The sequence below is a fragment of the Oncorhynchus nerka genome, linkage group LG27 (genome assembly GCF_034236695.1).
Source record: "Oncorhynchus nerka isolate Pitt River linkage group LG27, Oner_Uvic_2.0, whole genome shotgun sequence".
In the NCBI taxonomy this organism is placed as follows: Eukaryota; Metazoa; Chordata; class Actinopteri; order Salmoniformes; family Salmonidae; genus Oncorhynchus; species Oncorhynchus nerka.
Window position 1 is genome coordinate 46,177,976 of NC_088422.1, and position 20,776 is coordinate 46,198,751.

At 47.0% G+C, this 20,776-nt stretch overlaps 1 protein-coding gene across 6 annotated transcripts in view; it reads right to left on the reverse strand.

The window, feature by feature from the left end:
- abca2 (ATP-binding cassette, sub-family A (ABC1), member 2) overlaps nucleotides 1–20,776 on the reverse strand; it is an 82,307-nt gene that overhangs the window by 4,891 nt on the left and 56,640 nt on the right. For 3 of the 6 annotated variants that reach the window (XM_065011708.1, XM_065011707.1, XM_065011706.1), the window contains exons 18-47: nucleotides 20,470–20,620; nucleotides 19,891–20,095; nucleotides 19,545–19,730; nucleotides 19,144–19,324; nucleotides 18,511–18,723; nucleotides 18,085–18,281; nucleotides 16,740–16,913; nucleotides 16,045–16,265; nucleotides 14,366–14,486; nucleotides 13,919–13,998; nucleotides 13,496–13,718; nucleotides 13,010–13,228; nucleotides 12,584–12,686; nucleotides 12,011–12,336; nucleotides 11,526–11,739; nucleotides 10,139–10,244; nucleotides 9,425–9,536; nucleotides 8,270–8,330; nucleotides 7,920–8,094; nucleotides 7,594–7,709; nucleotides 7,126–7,273; nucleotides 6,768–6,891; nucleotides 6,530–6,662; nucleotides 5,938–6,058; nucleotides 2,410–2,588; nucleotides 1,772–1,913; nucleotides 1,502–1,636; nucleotides 1,142–1,245; nucleotides 827–919; nucleotides 297–399 (exon numbers count right to left, since the gene is read on the reverse strand). In XM_065011708.1, coding sequence (XP_064867780.1) covers nucleotides 297–399; nucleotides 827–919; nucleotides 1,142–1,245; nucleotides 1,502–1,636; nucleotides 1,772–1,913; nucleotides 2,410–2,588; nucleotides 5,938–6,058; nucleotides 6,530–6,662; nucleotides 6,768–6,891; nucleotides 7,126–7,273; nucleotides 7,594–7,709; nucleotides 7,920–8,094; nucleotides 8,270–8,330; nucleotides 9,425–9,536; nucleotides 10,139–10,244; nucleotides 11,526–11,739; nucleotides 12,011–12,336; nucleotides 12,584–12,686; nucleotides 13,010–13,228; nucleotides 13,496–13,718; nucleotides 13,919–13,998; nucleotides 14,366–14,486; nucleotides 16,045–16,265; nucleotides 16,740–16,913; nucleotides 18,085–18,281; nucleotides 18,511–18,723; nucleotides 19,144–19,324; nucleotides 19,545–19,730; nucleotides 19,891–20,095; nucleotides 20,470–20,620 — 4,666 coding nt within the window. Of the gene's footprint in view, nucleotides 1–296; nucleotides 400–826; nucleotides 920–1,141; nucleotides 1,246–1,501; nucleotides 1,637–1,771; nucleotides 1,914–2,409; nucleotides 2,589–5,937; nucleotides 6,059–6,529; nucleotides 6,663–6,767; nucleotides 6,892–7,125; nucleotides 7,274–7,593; nucleotides 7,710–7,919; nucleotides 8,095–8,269; nucleotides 8,331–9,424; nucleotides 9,537–10,138; nucleotides 10,245–11,525; nucleotides 11,740–12,010; nucleotides 12,337–12,583; nucleotides 12,687–13,009; nucleotides 13,229–13,495; nucleotides 13,719–13,918; nucleotides 13,999–14,365; nucleotides 14,487–16,044; nucleotides 16,266–16,739; nucleotides 16,914–18,084; nucleotides 18,282–18,510; nucleotides 18,724–19,143; nucleotides 19,325–19,544; nucleotides 19,731–19,890; nucleotides 20,096–20,469; nucleotides 20,621–20,776 lie in introns of those variants that run through there. The other 3 variants (XM_065011711.1, XM_065011709.1, XM_065011710.1) reach the window with 2 other exon arrangements.

Consider the following 20,776-nt stretch of genomic DNA (forward strand, 5'->3'; position numbering starts at 1 on the left):
AGGTAATTTCCGATTGAGCCGATGACATACGTTTATCGCGAATGCATTCTCTGCTAGAGCAGGAACATTGCCTTTAAATTGAAATCACGCTGTAAAGCTGAACTTCCTCCATGCGGAATGAATAGAGCCCTAATTGAATGCACTGACTGTAAGCGCTCTGGATAAGTCTCATGTATCAAGTTTTAATGTCACGTGCAAAGTTCAGTGAAATGCCTTTCTTGCAAGCTCCAAACCCAACAATGCAGTACAGAAAAATAGCACAAGAGCGTCTGCTAAATGGCAAATGTAATGTGTACCTTTAGTACAGCCTCAGGGAAATTCCTGTTGAAGAATCTCACCACCTCCTTCACATTGGAACTGGTTTTAGTCCGCACTGTGATCATGTAACCATCACCAAACCTAAGGAAGGGACACAACCAGGATGAGAGTAGACAAGACACACAGGCCATGATTGCTTAATTTAGAAATTCAACCTTCTTCCTTGAAGTAATCCCAGATCTAAATTGGTTGGATTGGGAGAGTAATAGGGTGGTAACCTTGCTTACATCTATCTAACCACATATGGATCTGTGCTTACCTCAAGGAAATAAGGAAGGAAGGATGCATTTCTGAAGTATTTCAACAGGGTCACAGATGACATAACAGGTCGTGTAACCATATAGACAAACGACAAGTTGAAGGAAGGAGGAAATAGAAAAAAATAAGGGTGAGTCAAAGATGATTACAGATTAGTTGGCATCCCATAATGTCTTCAGCTTCTGGTTGGCCTAGCAACAGAGTGAGGCCACACCCTGCATTAGCTGAGTGAGTGTGCACTTCTGCTGACCTGTTCTTGAGGTGCTGGATGCTGCCCAGGCATTTGAACCTGCCGTTGACCATGATGCCCAGTCTGGTGCACAGAGCCTCACATTCCTCCATACTGCAGAGACAGAGACATTCACAGTTGACATTGAGTCATTTAGCAGACATACTGACAGTCACTGCTATCGGCAGAATCAGTGCCAGGAAGACAAAACAAGCGTGGGTGTGAGTGCAAGGCAGGGGATAACAGACGTCTTACCCACAACACTTCAATAATACAGATAGTAGTAAATACATTAGCAGCACACGTCATCATGTCTGATGAGAATGAGCGTCTCACCTGTGTGACGTCAGCACCACAGAGCGTCCCGTCTTGATGATATCAAGGATGAGGTTCCAGAGGAATCTGCGGGCCTTAGGGTCCATGCCTGTAGTAGGTTCATCCTGGACAAACACACAATCAGAACTGAGGGTATTCGATCTTATCCAGAGGAGAATATGTATTTTTGTAAGTATTTTAGATTTTTTTCAAACAAAAGACAATATAAATATTTTGTTTTAAATGAAGAGAACCCAAAAATATATAATAAAATAAAAATTAGCCAGAGTCCTATGGTCCCTGGTCAAAAGTAGTGCACTATATAGAGAATAGGGTGCCATTTGGGTCCCACCCATGGTGATGGGGTTGAGTGAGTCTAACCAGGAAGATGAGAGAGGGGTATCCGATGAGGGCAATGGCAGTAGACAGCTTGCGCTTGTTTCCCCCACTGTAGGTGCCAGCGGGCTTGTCTGCATATTTGGAGAGCTCCAGTTTCTCTAGGGCCCACGAGACCACCTGAGAGGGGAAGACGAAAGTAAACGAGGAACTTTTCAACAACAAAAATAACACAGTAATATAATATTTTGAATGTGAAATGTGGAGTGTGTGTGTGTGTGCCTGCTTGAGAGTTTGTGTGTGTTGTAGCCGTACCCTCTGCTCGTCCTTCCAGGGGATGCCTCGGAGGCGTGTGTACAGCTCCAGGTGCTCTCTGGCTGTCAGGTCTTCAAACAAGGCATCAAACTGAGGGCAGTAACCAATGCTCTGCTGCACTCTCAACAGCTCCCTCAGGATACTGACAACACAACACAGATCCAGCTCAACAACAGTACCTGGGCCCGAATTCATAAAGCGTCTAAGAGTAGGAGCACTGATCGAGGCTCACGTCCTCCCTGTCCATATAGTCTTACTGATGATTATCAAAAAGGCTAAACTGATTATAGATCAGCACTCCTGAGACAATTTATGAATACGGGCCATGATGTACAGATTTATTACTAAAACTAGCATAACACATTGAGCAGTGTATTGGAATTAGCAATAACCACTTCTGTATCAATCTCAGGTAGGCTACAGTACCAGTATCTGATATAAACTTGTACTAAGACTAGCATAGAGCATTGAGATTTGTGTTAGCATTGTGATTTAAAGACCCATCTGGGGTACGTCCCAAATGGCACCCTGTTACCTATATAGTGCACTACTTTTGACCAGGGCCCATCAAATGTAGTACACTATAAAGGGAATCGGGTGCAATTTGGTACGCAAGACCTGGTGTATATGTAAAATACCTGTTTCCCCCTATGAAGGCCTCCCCTCCCGTGGTGCTCTCGTCACCAGTCAGCATCTTAAAGGTGGTGGTCTTCCCTGCTCCGTTCACCCCCAGGAGGCCAAAACACTCCCCAGGACGCACGCCCAGACACAACCGGTCAACAGCCAAGATACGACCCATCTTCCTCGACTTGTACACCTAGTGACACAGAGCATGGTATAAGGAGGGGACTATTTATGCATTGTGCGTTTTACATAACTCTAAAGTTTAAATAGCCTCCTTGTAATGCACATTGTTGAAGAAAAATGTCTATTTAAATCATGCTGCCAGATTACAATGAGGTGCATAGTATTTTTTGCACAGATCTGTTCGGTTTTACACCACAAAAATGTTGCCTCTAGTTAGTGCTGAGCGATTAACCGAAATGTTGGTTATTTTTTCAGTTAAATTATTTAATTCCAGTTGTAAAAAAAAATCTGTGAGCTCAATTGCGCACATTGCGCAATTTCTCTTCACATAAATCCGATCAAGCCCGAACTGTGCGATGCAGTATGGAGTTTCCAACAGGCCAATATTCTACATAGCTTAGCATGACAGAGAATGACAGAGCAGTTGCTTCGCGAGGTATCTCAAATCAAATCATATCAAATATCTCTACCTGAATATACATTATCTAAGTCAGGGATGGGCAACTTTGATCATGAGGGGCCGCAGTTGATCACAGGCCTACGTACCCACATCCATACATTTTATAGTTCATTCAAATCAAATCAAATTTTATTTGTCACATACACATGCATGGTTAGCAGATGTTAATGCGAGTGTAGCGAAATGCTTGTGCTTCTAGTTCCGACAATGCAGTGATAACCAACAAGTAATCTAACTAACAATTCCAAAACTACTGTCTTATACACAGTGTAAGGGGATAAAGAATATGTACATAAGGATATATGAATGAGTGATGGTACAGAGCGGCATAGGCAAGATACAGTAGATGGTATCGAGTACAGTATATACATATGAGATGAGTATGTAGACAAAGTAAACAAAGTGGCATGGTTAAAGTGGCTAGTGATACATGTATTACATAAGGATGCAGTCGATGATGTAGAGTACAGTATATACGTATGCATATGAGATGAATAATGTAGGGTAAGTAACATTATATAAGGTAGCATTGTTTAAAGTGGCTAGTGATATATTTACATCATTTCCCATCAATTCCCATTATTAAAGTGGCTGGAGTTGGGTCAGTGTCAATGACAGTGTGTTGGCAGCAGCCACTCAATGTTAGTGGTGGCTGTTTAACAGTCTGATGGCCTTGAGATAGAAGCTGTTTTTCAGTCTCTCGGTCCCAGCTTTGATGCACCTGTACTGACCTCGCCTTCTGGATGATAGCGGGGTGAACAGGCAGTGGTTCGGGTGGTTGATGTCCTTGATGATCTTTATGGCCTTCCTGTAACATCGGGTGGTGTAGGTGTCCTGGAGGGCAGGTAGTTTGCCCCGGTGATGCGTTGTGCAGACCTCACTACCCTCTGGAGAGCCTTACGGTTGAGGGCGGAGCAGTTGCCGTACCAGGCAGTGATACAGCCCGCCAGGATGCTCTCGATTGTGCATCTGTAGAAGTTTGTGAGTGCTTTTGGTGACAAGCCAAATTTCTTCAGCCTCCTGAGGTTGAAGAGGCGCTGCTGCGCCTTCTTCACGACGCTGTCAGTGTGAGTGGACCAATTCAGTTTGTCTGTGATGTGTATGCCGAGGAACTTAAAACTTGCTACCCTCTCCACTACTGTTCCATCGATGTGGATAGGGGGGTGTTCCCTCTGCTGTTTCCTGAAGTCCACAATCATCTCCTTAGTTTTGTTGACGTTGAGTGTGAGGTTATTTTCCTGACACCACACTCCGAGGGCCCTCACCTCCTCCCTGTAGGCCGTCTCGTCGTTGTTGGTAATCAAGCCTACCACTGTTGTGTCGTCCGCAAACTTGATGATTGAGTTGGAGGCGTGCGTGGCCACGCAGTCGTGGGTGAACAGGGAGTACAGGAGAGGGCTCAGAACGCACCCCCTTGTGGGGCCCCGTGTTGAGGATCAGCAGGGAGGAGATGTTGTTGCCTACCCTCACCACCTGGGGCGGCCCGTCAGGAAGTCCAGTACCCAGTTGCACAGGGCGGGGTCGAGACCCAGGGTCTCGAGCTTGATGACGAGCTTGGAGGGTACTATGGTGTTGAATGCCGAGCTGTAGTCGATGAACAGCATTCTCACATAGGTATTCCTCTTGTCCAGGTGGGTTAGGGCAGTGTGCAGTGTGGTTGAGATTGCATCGTCTGTGGACCTATTTGGGCGGTAAGCAAATTGGAGTGGGTCTAGGGTGTCAGGTAGGGTGAAGGTGATATGGTCCTTGACTAGTCTCTCAAAGCACTTCATGATGACGGAAGTGAGTGCTACGGGGCGGTAGTCGTTTAGCTCAGTTACCTTAGCTTTCTTGGGAACAGGAACAATGGTGGCCCTCTTGAAGCATGTGGGAACAGCAGACTGGTATAGGGATTGATTGAATATGTCCGTATGTGCTTTGTGTGCAATTCTACACATTGAGCGATTGATTCTACACATTGAGCCATTGAGCGAAGAGGATTCTACACAACTTGCCATAGGGTGGAGAGAAATGTTTGCAGTTTTTAATTTGATATCTGAGTGAGACTGACTAACAAAATCAATGGTGGCCCCCCGGCCGGTAATTCGACCGTGATTACTAAGTTTAGATAGCTGGCCATTAGAATACATCTATAACATTTTAGCTGACATGGGCTAATTGAGTGACTGTCAATGACTGACATAACAAGAGAGAAACTGCTGAAGAACAACCAAATTTCAAAATTCCACCTTGTGTATTCTACTATTCTAACACGTTGAGACCCTGGCTGAGTTCCAAAAAAAAGGATATATATATATATATATATGTTTCTTTGGGGGTGGGGCTCCGAGGAATTGATCCGAGGACCTTCAAAAGAGAGGAATGCCACCAGTGGCCCATCCCTGATCTAAGTGATTGATAGGTCAGCAGGCATAAAACTATGCCTTATTTACTTTGAATAACTACTAAAATAGAGATTTTGTCAGACAGCAGCTTTATAGAGATAAGAGGATGACTTGGAATGAAATAATAAAGTCATCAAATAAAAAAAATGCACTATACACAACAACTGAAATATTTTATTAAAGTAAAGCGTGAATAAATGATGGTAGTAAGCAGTAATGGGCAGTCACTATCATCATGAGACTTTTGTTCATTGTTTTATTCTGTGTTGTTATAGCATTCAACCCACATAATGCATAGTGCATTTCATGTTTTTTTTTAAATATCGAAATCGAAAACCGTGATTATTTTTTTAATAACTGAAGCGAAACGACCTCAAAAAGCACAAATCGCTCAGCATTACCACTAGTGTCTAGTGATACTCAATTGACCTTAATGCTATTAAACCTACTATATACTTATCTATTCTGGTCCTGAAGCTAAATAAAGCACATTGGGATCTCTGTGTCTGTCTGACCTTGGTGAGGTTGTCAATCTTCAGCATGTCGTTGTCAGCATCTCCTCTCAGTACTCTCCGTCTCTCACAGGCCACATCCACATCATCATCCTCTATGAGCTGGCTGCTCACTGGTACTCTCCTGTTACAGTACACACACACACACACACACACACACACACACACACACACACAGTCTTGTACAGCTAACCTTTGTACAGCTAACACAATTCAGTCCCATTCAAAATCCTATTTTCCTTAAATCCCTAAATGTAACCCTAAGTCATACTCTTGCCTTAACCCAAAAATCTAATTGTAACCCTAACCCTTAGACTAACCCTAGCTCCTAACCCTAATACTAACTATAACCTTAACCCTAATCCCCCTAGAAATAGCATTTGACTCTGTGGGGATTAACAAAATGTCCCCAGTTGGTCAAATGTTTGTTTGTTTACTATGCTTGTGGGGACCAGAAGCCTACACACACACACACACTCAGAGTGTGCACAGACCTAGAACACTACAGTGGATCTTATTGGTGTCACACACACACACACACACACACACACACACACACACACAAGCAGACACACATGCACACACACACACTCACAAGGGTTTCCTGAGGAAGTTGTACTGACACAGGATGGTGATGAAGAATCCTACAAAGCCCTCGATTGTCATGGCTACCAGCCCTCGAGTCACAATGTCCCACTCAAATGGAGACTTGATCTTGTCAAACTGACCTGAGAGTTAAATATTTAAGAGAGATTGAATATATTGATTAAATTCAACAGGAGGGCAGGATTCAAATGTACAGAACTTGAAATATAATTGAACTGTAACAATACCTATTTTAGCATAGTACTCATTGATGTATTCGTTGTAAGCCATTTCCATCAGGCCGTGACCCAGGTTGTAGTTTGGGAAGATAAGGAAACAGGACTTTAGGTAGCTGTTCACCAGTTTCAGATCCTGCAGGGAGAGACCAAAACACAGTGGTGTGAGGAAATGTTGCTAAATTCTGGTAATTTTCCCCAAATTCTTCAGTTTTTCAGAAATCCTGTTTAGAAGTTTCGGGATTTCCTGCTTCTTCCCTCCTGATTTCGGGCAACTTTCAAACGGAATTTCAGAAAAACCTTGGGGAAAGTTCTATGAATTTTGTAATCTGTCAGTACACCAATACTGTCAGCAGAGTAAAACACACACCTTGTCATGCTCAAAGAGCTGCAGCAGGAAGGTGGCCACTGTGGCAGTGATGCCTATGAAAAGGTTGATGACGATGAGGAACACATAGGCCGTGCTGGGCACCTCGAAACAGAAGGAGGCCGGGTACATGATAGGAGTGATAGACCACCTGAAGGGAGAGAGAGAGAGGGAGGGAGGGAGAAAGATAGAGATAAGGTTGAAGAGAGAGAAAGAGAATGAAAGAGTGAGAGAGAGAGAAAGAGAGAGAATGTATGATAATAGGCTATATTCATTAAACATTCATTACAGTTTCTTGATATCGTCAAAGACAGTTATGAATAATGCATTACTGTTCTTAAATTATGTCATCAACAATGTCTATGCTTTTTTTCCAGGTTACCTGAATCCAAAAGCACATTTTCTGTGTATCCCTCATAATGGGTCTTAGATAAGAGAAGTGCTGATGTGTCTTCAGTGAAGTGCACTCACCCATAGAGGAGGAAGAGAGACAGGACCGCAGGGAAGTTGGTTGGGGATGTGTACGCAGGAAGGTCAAAGACAAACAGGATAAGGACACAGCACGTGGCAGGCACCAAGTAGTTCAACTGAGAGACAGAGCGAGACAGGAGAGATTCAGTTAGATAGGCTGGCAGAAATAGACAACATCTCTCAAATATTCATAGGACCCTCTGTGGATGAACAGTACAAACAGACAGAAGACATACAGGCCATGGTAGGACTTGTTTCAGAGAGTACGGCTATAGGGAGCACTTGCCCGCACAACGCACACAATAGCAAACTTCACCCCCCCTCACCATGTCCCATATATAGTTAGCCAGCCAGTAGATGACAGGGTCACATCCAGACACAAACTGCAGGTGCTTGGCCTTGGTCGACTTCTCTGCCACCAGAAAGACCACAAAGCTGGCTGGTACAAAGGACATGGCCACGATGATGAAGATAGCTATCACCACATCAGTGCCCTGGAGCCTGGAGGGAGCAAAAGAAAGCTACTAAGACAGTGTCTGCATCCCAAATGGCACCCTATCCTCTATATAAGGCCCAATAGGGAGTAGGGTGCCATTGGAGACACTGTCAGGTACTTTTCAGAAATGTTGTACCACATATAGTATAATATACAGTAACTCAATGCATAAATTCTTACAAGTAGTCCAGAGAGAGGCTTGCACTGGTACGGTTCATGGGGTGGTTGGTCAGTGTGATTCCTGCAGAATCAAGCACACATCAACAACATGGTTTAGATGGGAACAGATACTGATCCCCAGATACTAATACAAGGCACTAAGAAAATACATTTTCACGTAAACAACTACCCAATTCAAATAATCCCAGCCAAGAGTGCCAGCCTGTGCTATAATGCTAACTCCTTGTCGCCTGAGAAGAAAAGGGAGAACTAAGAGTCTTGACTCCGCCCTAAATCTGTCCGTGTGAAAATACAGCGTGAAGCAGACTAAGTGGGAATTTGGTCAACATAAAATATGATTGCTAATTGCTACGTGAGGCTTATTTGATCTAAAAGAAGTTGGTAATGTTTAGGTTTTTACGAATGTATTGATATAAGTGTACGCCAGTGGCATTCCGGCAACTTTGAGAAAAACAATTTTATATCGGAACTGTGCCTTTTGTTCACACACATATCGGCCCTTCTCATTGGCTCATCGGCCCTCTCATTGGCTTTTTCCGCCTCCTCTCGTCTGCCCTCATTTATTTCCATTGCTAGAGTGGTCAGTCCAGTATCTTGTCAGTACATAGATAATCTTTGTTGTCACTCATCGTCATGGAGTTGGCAAGATAAAAAACTGATCTGGAACCAGGCTTCTGAGTATGTACAGGTAACACCGACATAAAGTGTCTTAATAGGGCGTTGGGCCACAACTAGCCAACAGAACAGATTCTACAAGTGTCTGGAACTCTATTGGCGGGATACAACAACATTCTTTCATGAGAAATTCCATAATTTTGAGTTTTTCTGATGGTGGTGGAAAATTCTCCAGAAGCTTCCATAAGTATTCAACTGGGTTGAGATCAGGTGACACACACACACACACACACACACACACACACACACACACTTTAAAAACCTCTATGCTCCTTGGAGAGCCCTCTTTAACAGTCAGTGAGGTCTCTTCTAGCCATCGCGTAGCCAAAATAATGGGCAACTGGGCTTAATTACCTCAGGAACCACACCTGTGTGGAAGCACCTGTTTCAGTATACTTTGTATCCCTCATTTACTCAAGTGTCTCCTTTATTTTGGCAGTTATCTGTATGTCCCCTCTCCTCATGGACAGCATCTCTTACCGTATGCAGCAGGGTTGCCCTTGCCTGGAGGCAGGTTGGCACGCAGGATGGCATTGTTGAGGACGTTGAGATAGGTTGGCATGCTGTGGTACCCTTTATTATTGAACAGCACCTATTGGGAGGGGACAATTCTGTCACTGGCAATGACACTGCAGTGCAAATAGCTAAGTGTAATAATAAACCTGTCCATCAAACTGACACTAGAGTTGCATCTCAAATGGCACCCTTTTCCCTATATAGTGCACTACTGTAGACCAGAGCCCTATTCCCTATATAGTGCACTACTGTAGACCAGAGCCCTATTCCCTATATAATGCACTACTGTAGACCAGAGCCCTATTCCCTATATAGTGCACTACTGTAGACCAGAGCCCTATTCCCTATATAGTGCACTACTGTAGACCAGAGCCATTTTCCCTATATAGTGCAGCCAGCTTTTCCTATATAGTGCACTACTGTAGACCAGAGCCCTTTTCCCTATATAGTGCACTACTGTAGACCAGAGCCCTATTCCCTATATAGTGCACTACTGTAGACCAGAGCCCTTTTCCCTATATAGTGCACTACTGTAGACCAGAGCCATTTTCCCTATATAGTGCACTACTGTAGACCAGAGCCCTTTTCCCTATATAGTGCACTACTGTAGACCAGAGCCCTATTCCCTATATAGTGCGCTACACCCTCCCCCTTTCAAGAAAATGCCATTCTGCTGACCTGAGCTGATCGGCGGACTGCTATTTTGCGAACCATGGGCGGAGTCTTTTTCCCAAAGGATGCTGGGACTGATTTCTGTATGTTGCCTACTGTTAGTCCTCCATATCTAGGAGAGAGGGAGGGAGAGAGAAAAGACATTTAAATTGTGTGTGTATGCGTCTGTGCCCGAGCCTGGTGAGTCTGTTACCTGTGCCCGAGCCCGGTGAGTCTGTTACCTGCGCCCGACCCCGGTGAGTCTGTTACCTGCGCCCGAGCCCGGTGAGTCTGTTACCTGCGCCCGACCCCGGTGAGTCTGTTACCTGCGCCCGACCCCGGTGAGTCTGTTACCTGCGCCCCGACCCCGGTGAGTCTGTTACCTGCGCCCGACCCCGGTGAGTCTGTTACCTGCGCCCGACCCCGGTGAGTCTGTTACCTGCGCCCGACCCCGGTGAGTCTGTTACCTGCGCCCGACCCCGGTGAGTCTGTTACCTGCGCCCGACCCCGGTGAGTCTGTTACCTGCGCCCGACCCCAGTGAGTCTGTTACCTGCGCCCGACCCCAGTGAGTCTGTTACCTGCGCCCGACCCCAGTGAGTCTGTTACCTGCGCCCGACCCCAGTGAGTCTGTTACCTGCGCCCGACCCCAGTGAGTCTGTTACCTGCGCCCGACCCCAGTGAGTCTGTTACCTGTTGAGTCTGTTACTGCGCCCGACCCCAGTGAGTCCCCGGTGAGTCTGTTACCTGCGCCCGACCCCAGTGTCTGAGTCTGAGTCTGTTACCTGCGCCCGACCCCGGTGAGTCTGTTACCTGTGCCCGCTGCCCGACCCCGGTGGGTCTGTTAGTCCCGACCCCAGTGGGTGTTACCTGCGCCCGACCCGGTGAGTCTGTTACCTGTGCCCGACCCCAGTGAGTCTGTTACCTGAGTCTGTTACCTGTGCCCGACCCCAGTGAGTGTTACCTGTGCCCGACCCCAGTGAGTCTGTTACCTGTGCCCGACCCCAGTGAGTCTGTTACCTGTGCCCGACCCCAGTGAGTCTGTTACCTGTGCTGTTACCTGTGCCCGACCCCAGTGAGTCTGTGAGTGAGTCTGTTACCTGTGCCCGGCCCAGTGAGTCTGTTACCTGTCCCGACCCCAGTGAGTCTGTTACCTGACACCCGCCCCAGTGAGTCTGTTCCCTGTGCCCGACCCCAGTGAGTGTTACCCCGACCCCAGTGAGTCTGTCACCCCAGTGAGTCTGTTACCTGTGCCCGACCCCAGTGAGTCTGTTACCTGTGCCCGACCCCAGTGAGTCTGTTACCTGTGCCCGACCCCAGTGAGTCTGTTACCTGTGCCCGACCCCAGTGAGTCTGTTACCTGTGCCCAACCCCAGTGAGTCTGTTACCTGTGCCCAACCCCAGTGAGTCTGTTACCTGTGCAGGCGCAGTCTGTCAGAGGTGTAGAGGAGATACTCTGACACGTTGCGCCCAGTGATGTCTACCAGAATGTCCCCGGTGACCACCTTCATAAGGGGCGGCCGCCCCCCCACCCCGCTGGGGCAGGAGAAGCCCGTCCCCTGCATGGAGCAGATACAACGAACCAGCTCCCGAATGAACAGGGGCAGGGTGGGAGGAGACGTCACCGTTTCTAAAGACAGACACAGACAGAGGCAGGATTTTTAGGAAGGCTACTGTAGAGGACTCTAGTAAGCAAGTAGAGTAAGTAAGCCTTGTCTGAGCCAGAATGGCCGACACAGGACTCAACTGTAGCTATTAAATACAATTATATAATGTTGATATAATGCAATTATATGACACATAAAACATTAGCCTACATACGAAGTATAACATATATCCTTTTAGACAGTTTTTACCACCTGAGCATTGAGCACGGCGGTGGGAGGGGCGCAAAGACGTACCCCTGACAGTGGTGGGAGTGGTGGCAGTGAAGTTCCACAGCCCATCCTCAAAGTGAGTGTCAGGGTCATCGGAGGGGGCTGGCGAGGGGGGAGGGGGTACGAAGTTGGACAGTGGCACTCCCTGGGTGAAGGAGTCCAGACACATGGAGTCAAAGTAGCGGGCGGCCAGGGTCTTGCTGTTGTTGGCGCTGGGGTTGAGCGTCTGTGCCAGCTGGTCCAGGGTGCTGTTGAAGGGCGTTTTGAGGACGCAGGTGGCGCCCACGCCCGATGGCAGACGCAGCGTGTTGGCGATCTTCTGAGGGCTGGCATCCGGGGACAGGTTACTCCTGAGGAGAGGAAGAACAGGAGGCTGTTATAAAGCTACAGAAGGACGCTTTACCACATCCATGTCCTGTAGATTAGACTAATGATGTTGTGTACGATGGGTGATAACTGAGACTCAGATGCACAAATGAACGCATAATGTTACCGGCCAGAAAGAAGGACACGATTATGGATGTGTAAAAACAGCGCATTTAAATTGTGGATATACTAGAGTGACATGCAGTCTCCTACTCCCATTGTCTGTCTGACCTGTACTGTGGGCGGTCTTCGTTGGCGTAGGGGATGAAGTTGCCACGGGGCTGGGTGTAGTTGTGGTACTGGGATGGGGACAGGATCAGTGGTGGCAGATCTCCTGGAGAACAGAAGACAGACAATCACACCACGATGACCTACAAACACTGACAAACAGCCAGGTCAGGGTCAAGATCAGCTGTAGTTGAACCTGAGGGGAAACAAACGGTACCCGTCTGCCGTGCACTCACACCTGCACTTGTCTTCTTCTTCCTGCCACTGCTTCTGCTCACAGCGGGTATTTCGAAGAAGAGTCCACATGCTAGAACTGTGATATTATGTGGTTGTTTTCTCCTACTAAACTTAGTTGACTAGACTCCGGATAAGAGTGCCTGCTGTATGACTAAGATGTTCAAATGTAATGTCACTTGTAGTTGTCCTCACCGATGGAAGGCACAGAGAGCGCTACAGTCATGGCCACGCAGACGAAGAATGCGGGCAGCAGGATCTGTGAGAAGAGGCCCTTGGTGTTCCTCTTGGCACAGTGGAACCTCTTGACGATGAGGCCGTGGAACTGGCGTAGCTTCAGCCACCAGCCCTCCAGCTTGAAGCTGCCCTGCCCCTCCAGGACCACAGGCTCAGGGGAGGCCTCCTCCACGTCCTCTGGAAGTAGAGAGAGATGGAGCGAGACAAAGAGAGACATTAGCAAAAGCCTAAAAACACATCACATGGAGGAAAATGACTCTCATAAGCTCATCCAACCATACTATATATCTCAATGCCCCCAGTTGGCCAGGTACGTGTTGTAAAAGAGAATGTGTTCTTAATAACATACCTGGTTAAATATAATGAAGATTAAAAAAAAGGTATTCACTGAGTAACACCCTCTCGATGTCCTTCAGTCTCCTCATACAACAGTGGGACTCTTACCCCTCAGGCTGGTAGAGTGAGGGTCCCGTCCGTTGTCGAAGAGGCGGCAGTAGTCTCCGTAGAAGTCTGCGTAGAGCCCTTCCTCGTCCCCCAGCACGGACCCCAGGGAGGAGGAGGAGCGCAGGGAGGATTGGCTCTGGCTGAGCCTGGAGCACATCACCAGGTTAGAGAGCTCTACCTCTGGCCTCTCCACACTGCTGCTGCTCCCCGCAGGGGCCCCCGGCTAGGGAGGATAGGGAGAAAGTAAGTCAAATAAGTCATTAGTCAACCAAGGGGGTTTTTATCAATTAGAAAAGAAGGGAAGCTCAAATAAAATAAAGACATTTGTGAAATTACTAGAATGTTTCATTTGTTTAAATAATTAACTGTTTTGCAATCAACTAATAATCCATTCTGAAAAGCATGTGTTGAACTAATCCCTACCTCTGGCTTTCCAGAGCCCCCCACACCCACTGCGGCAGCAGGTTTCCCCACTGAGATACCGCCTAGGGAATCCTTCATGTCTGGGAGGAGAGAGAATTTAAGAGATCATGATTAACATTTAAAGATTTGCAACACCAACACTAAATAGATAACTTGTGAAACGTCTATGTCAGCATTTAGCTATTTGGCAACGCAAACACTGTTTGCAAACTCAGCAGAAATTAAATTCATGATGTGTATCATAAATTATTAATGTAATGAAGCCCTCCCAAAATAACTTTATTGATCTGTGTAGCCGCAGACAGACACACAAAGCTTTGGTCCCACACACAAAAATAGAATTACTAGAATGGACATTCCTATTCAAGTCAATGATGCCATAATGGGTGGACTGGCAGTCATTTTGAGTGTACCCATGGAAGTAAAAGCATATTTCTTTGGTCTCACCGGCATCACTGTTCTCCAGGGACTGGTCCTCCTCCGACACCTTGAGGAAGACCTCCTCCAGAGTGGTGTCCATCACCCCGAAGCTGGTCAGAGCCAAGATGGCCAGATTTTGCTCCAATGCCTGGGAATAGGAAATATGGGCTCTGGTCAAAAGTAGTGCACTATAATGGGAATAGGGTGACATTTGTCTGTCTAAGTGAGTGCCTGAAAGAGTCTCTAGGTCTTCGTCTGTCTATGTGTGTGGGTCAAGTCCCTCTAGGTCATGTGTCTCTCTGAGTGTGTGGGTCTTTGTCTGTATGTCTGTCTGAGTGGGTGGGTGTGTACCTTTATCTCTAGGTCTGTGTCTGAGTCTGAGTCTGAGTGGGTGTACCTCCATGTCTAGGTCTGTGTCTGAGTGGGTGTACCTTCATCTCTAGGTCTGTGTCTGAGTGGGTGTACCTTCATCTCTAGGTCTGTGTCTGAGTGGGTGTACCTTCATCTCTAGGTCTGTGTCTGAGTGGGTGTACCTCCATGTCTAGGTCTGTGTCTGAGTGGGTGTAACTTCATCTCTAGGTCTGTGTCTGTGTCTGAGTGGGTGTACTTTCATCTCTAGGTCTGTGTCTGAGTGGGTGTAACTTCATCTCTAGGTCTGTGTCTGTGTGGGTGTACCTTCATCTCTAGGTCTGTGTCTGAGTGGGTGTACCTTCATCTCTAGGTCTGTGTCTGAGTGGGTGTACCTTCATGTCTGTGTCTGTGTGGGTGTAGGTCTGTGTCTGTGTCTGTGTCTGGTCTGAGTGTACCTTCATCTCTAGTCTAGGTCTGGTCTGTCTGAGTGGGTGTACCTTAATCTCTAGGTCTGTGTCTGTGTCTGAGTGGGTGTACCTTCATCTCTAGGTCTGTGTCTGAGTGGGTGTACCTTCATGTCTAGGTCTGTGTCTGTGTCTGTGTGGGTGTACCTTCATGTCTAGGTCTGTGTCTGAGTGGGTGTACCTTCATCTCTAGGTCTGTGTCTGAGTGGGTGTACCTTCATGTCTAGGTCTGTGTCTGTGTCTGTGTGGGTGTACCTTCATGTCTAGGTCTGTGTCTGAGTGGGTGTACCTTCATGTCTAGGTCTGTGTCTGAGTGGGTGTAACTTCATCTCTAGGTCTGTGTCTGTGTCTGAGTGGGTGTACTTTCATCTCTAGGTCTGTGTCTGAGTGGGTGTACCTTCATGTCTAGGTCTGTGTCTGTGTCTGTGTGGGTGTACCTTCATGTCTAGGTCTGTGTCTGAGTGGGTGTACCTTCATGTCTAGGTCTGTGTCTGAGTGGGTGTACCTTCATGTCTAGGTCTGTGTCTGAGTGGGTGTAACTTCATCTCTAGGTCTGTGTCTGTGTCTGAGTGGGTGTAACTTCATCTCTAGGTCTGTGTCTGTGTGGGTGTACCTTCATCTCTAGGTCTGTGTCTGAGTGGGTGTACCTTCATCTCTAGGTCTGTGTCTGTGTGGGTGTACCTTCATCTCTAGGTCTGTGTCTGTCTGAGTGGGTGTACTTTCATCTCTAGGTCTGTGTCTGAGTGGGTGTAACTTCATCTCTAGGTCTGTGTCTGTGTGGGTGTACCTTCATCTCTAGGTCTGTGTCTGAGTGGGTGTACCTTCATCTCTAGGTCTGTGTCTGTGTGGGTGTACCTTCATCTCTAGGTCTGTGTCTGTCTGAGTGTGTACCTGAAATAGCCTCTCGAAGCAGCCCTTCTTGACAGCCTCAGAGGGCAACACATAGGATAGTTCAGTGTTGGAGTCAGACAACAGCAGACAGGACCCCACAAACTGACGAATGAACTGGGTGACCCGGGTCTCTGAGCAGGGAGAAAGGGAGGAGGAGGAGGGGGACAGGGAGGAGGAGCAGGGGGACACGGTGGAGGGAGGCTGGGGCTGGGTGACCTGGTCTGGAGGCACAAACACACAGCATGATGGATGGATGGAGGGAGGGAAAGGAGGATAAGGTGTAAGCAGAGAGCGGGGCAGCGGGAAAAGTAGAGGACAAAGATCATTTTCAAAGGCAAAATACTAGCTGTACATGTTCAAAGACTTTTAAAAGAGAAAGTGAAGGATATTATAGAGAACACAGGAGGTTGGTGGCACCTTAATTGGGGAGGACGGGCTCGTGGTAATGGCTGGAGTGGAATATGTTGAATGGTATCAAATACATCAAACACATGTTTTCCACGTGTTGATGCAGTTCGCTCCATTCCGGCCATTATTATGAGCCGTCGTCCCCTCAACAACCTCCACTGATAGAGAACAAATCCATCATATTCTAAAAGTGAGGGACAGAGGAAGTTTGTCATTGATAATAGACTGAGACAGCTTGTGACAAAATGACAAAGAGAAACACACCTATACACATATAAAAGACTCACCTCCGCTCTCACTCTGTTTCTTGACCAGGGTGAGTTTGTAGCCGTCTCCGTAGGTGCTCTTGAGAAAGAGTGGGGAGCCGCAGCACTTTAGTTTCCCATGGGAGATGATGGCTATGCGGTCTCCTAACAGGTCAGCCTCATCCATGTGGTGGGTGGACAGCAGGATGGTGCGACCTAGAAGCACAGTTGAAATGTTTCTCTTTCAATATACACCAAGTGCACAAAACATTAGCAACACCTTCCTAATATTGAAGGTGTTGCCCTCAGAACAGCCTCATTTCGTCGGGGCATGTACTGTACGTACTCTACAAGGTGTCGAAAGCGTTCCACAGGGATGCTGGCCCATGTTGACTCCAATGGTTCCACAGTTGTATCAAGTTGGCTGGATGTCCTTTGGGTGGTGGACAATTCTTGATACACAAGGGAAACTGTTGAGCGTGAAAAACCCAGCAACTTTGCAGTTCTTGACACACTCAAACCGGTGCGCCTGGCACCTACTAACATACCCAGTTCAAAAGCACTTCAATCCTTTGTCTTGCCCATTCACCCTCTGAATGGCACACATACACAATACATGTCTCAACTCTCAAAAATCCTTCTTTAACATGTCTCCCCCCCTTCATCTACACTGATTGAAGTCGATTTAACAAGTGACATCAATAAGGGATTAGAGCTTTCACCTGGTAAGTCTATGTCATGGAAAGAGCTGGTGTTCCTAATGTTTTGTACACTCAGTGTACATCAACATGTGTCAAACCATGTGGTGGGTGGACAGCAGAATGGTGCAACCTAGAAACACAAGGGTGACAAACCAGTGCACTCTATAGGGAGCAGAGTGACAAACCAGTGTACTCTATAGGGAACAGGGTGCCATTTGAGACACAATCTTAGTATGGTTGAACCATGTCTCACCTGTTGTGAGTGTTAGTGTGCGAGGGTTAGTGTGTGAGTTTGAAGCATCACGTATCATCTGTTGTTAGTGTGCGAGGGTTAGTGTGTGAGTTTGAAGCATCACGTATCATCTGTTGTTAGTGTGCGAGGGTTAGTGTGTGAGTTTGAAGCATCACGTATCATCTGTTGTTAGTGTGCGAGGGTTAGTGTGTGAGGGTTAGTGTGTGAGTTTGAAGCATCACGTTTCATCTGTTAGTGTGCGAGTTTGACGCATCATGTTTCACCTATTGTGAGTGTTATAGTGTGAGGGTTAGTGTGTGAGGGTTAGTGTGTGAGGGTTAGAGTGTGAGGGTTAGTGTGTGAGGGTTAGTGTGTGAGGGTTAGTGTGTGAGGGTTAGTGTGTGAGGGTTAGTGTGTGAGGGTTAGTGTGTGTGTTTGACGCATCATGTCTCACCCTGTTTGTACTTGAGGATGAGGTCCCAGATGGCTCTGCGTGCGTAGGGGTCCACCCCCGCCGTAGGCTCATCCAGGATGACGGCCCGGGAGCCGCCCACAAACGCTATGGCCACGGACAGCTTCCTCTTCATTCCCCCAGACAGAGTCTGCACCAGGCTGTGACGCTTATTATTCAACTCTAGATCGTCTATCATCCTGACAACATACACACAACTCGTGGTCATTTACATTATTTTGGGCTGTGGATGGGTATAATTTGTTTCCAAACTATACATATCCTTCAATGGCAGTCACCTGTACTTATATACTATCTACACCCTTCAATTTGAAGAGGTGAGATCCTAATCTAATGCCATGTTGATAGATTCATTTCCACCTTAGGGTCTTTGACTTGGTTAAACCATCCAAATGGGATGTGACGTACTTGTCCATCTCCTTGCGGATGTCCTCCTCGGCCATGCCTTTGAGTTTGGAGTAGAACCACAGGTGCTCCTCCACGCTGAGCTTGTCAAAGAGCACATTGTGCTGGGGGCACATGCCCAGGTTCTGCCTGATACGCTCCATGTCAGTACGGATGTCATGGCCGTAGATGGTGGCTGAGCCAGAGGTGGGCGGGAACAGACCTGTCAGAATAGACCTGGGGATGGCAGTAGAGAACCAATGGGAGTTAGCGACAGGGTTAGTTAGAGAGGGAAGAAATGGACACGTAAAACATAGGTTATACTGTGTTTGAAGGCCATTTTTGTGGACATTACGGTGATGTTATGGGAATCATATGGGAAAGTCAAGGAAAGATGACGGAAACATTATGGTGATGTTGTAGCCAACATTATGCATGGCCTGTTTATAATTTATCATTACATGACAATTGTTAACAAATAGTTCATCTACAATATGGTTTATAAGCAGATGATGAATAGCCCTTCAAACAAATTCTTACCAAAACATACAACACACATCTCCCCGTGTCTCTCTGTAAACCCACACGTCAACACAACACAAACGACCGGGGACCCTCTGACACACACGTGGGCACACACACATTTTTCTCTCTCACATGGTGGTGGTCTTGCCGGCTCCGTTATGTCCCAGGAAGGACACCACCTGGTTCTCGTGGAGGTTGAGGCTCAGCTTGTTGAGGGCCAGCTTATTGCCCATCTTGTAGACCTTGGTCAGCTTGTCTATACAAACCACCAGAGGCAGGTGGCTGGGCTCCTCTTCAATACCACGCATCTCCTCTGGATGGAGAGAGAGACCCAGCGAGCGAGAGAAAGAGAGAGAGAGAGAGAGAGAGAGAGGATAAAGCTGCTCTCTATTACAGAACCAGGGAAGAACCTTATTTTGAGATTATATTTTTTTGGTAACATCTTATTTGGATAGTCCCAAATCAATGCTTTATAGATGTTGAGTAGATGTTCAACTACCTATCAACCATATTTCTACTAACTATCCACTAACCAAGTCCAAGGTCAGGCTTGGCCCTACCAGATCGCCGGTGTTCCATGGCACACGCCTGGTCCTCCTCCATGACACTCAGCCTGGCCCCTCCCCCCCAGGGACACTCCCATGTCTCCACACGCCCACTGCCCAGCCAATAGGACTTCTGCAGGGGGAAGTACCACGGCCGAGGCAGCCCATACATCCCTGGAGGACAGGAGAGAATGGGTGAAAAAACCCATTTGTGATTCAGCCCAGTTGCTTCCATAAACAGTCAGTGACAAAACAGGGACACAAAAGGGAGGGATTTAAGTTAGCAGCGCAAGACATGAAAAATGGAAATCCATATTGGATGTTGACTGTTTACCTGGATGTACAGCCTCTATGTACCAGGTGAGTACTCCATACACACTAGCATCGATGATGAGCATCATCATGGATAGGCCAAGGTTGAAGTCATCGCCCTCTACAGGTGACTGGTTGATGGTGCGCCACTGGATACCAACCCCAGCCACCTCGTACAGGGCAAAGTACTTAGAGCCCAGGCCGAACGCTGTGGTCGACATAAGAGACTGGAGAGAATGGGAATAAGGACAATGGACGTGTTAAAAGCTGTTGACGTGTATGAAGATCAATGTCTTTCAAGGGCTGACGGATTCAGACTGGTAGTGTCAGAGAATAGAATAGAAGTCTGGTTTCTTCCGGACTTTCAACTACTTTGCTCGACAATTTGATACACCTTTGACACAGAAATAGGAAATTTGACTCAGTGAAAGAGACAAATAACTAAGTCTAGCCATGAGCCCGGGGTCATGTTTCTCTCATGAAATATATCCAGACAGTCTAGACATGGGCACAGTTTATGACTAACAACAAACAAATCCCTGTCATGAATAAAGCACAGGGAGAGAGTCAGACAGGGAGGAGAACAAAGGCCCGATCTTACAGCGATACACTTCTCGAAGGCCGTGATCTTGTCATGGGCCACCTCCTCCCTGATGGCCACGTACATGTATGGGACATAGCTGAGGAAGTAGATTATCCCACCACACGCTGACGCCAGCTTGGCCTTGGAGTAGATCACTGACACCAGGAAACTGGCATACACAGACAGGACACAGACAGACAGAACGGAGAGAAATACTGTTAGCATTTACTAATCTTGTTTCTAAACACTTTCGCCCAAAGGACAATAGCCTGGAGACGTATTTGTATTTATTTATTTTATTCAACCTATTTAACTAGGCAAGTCA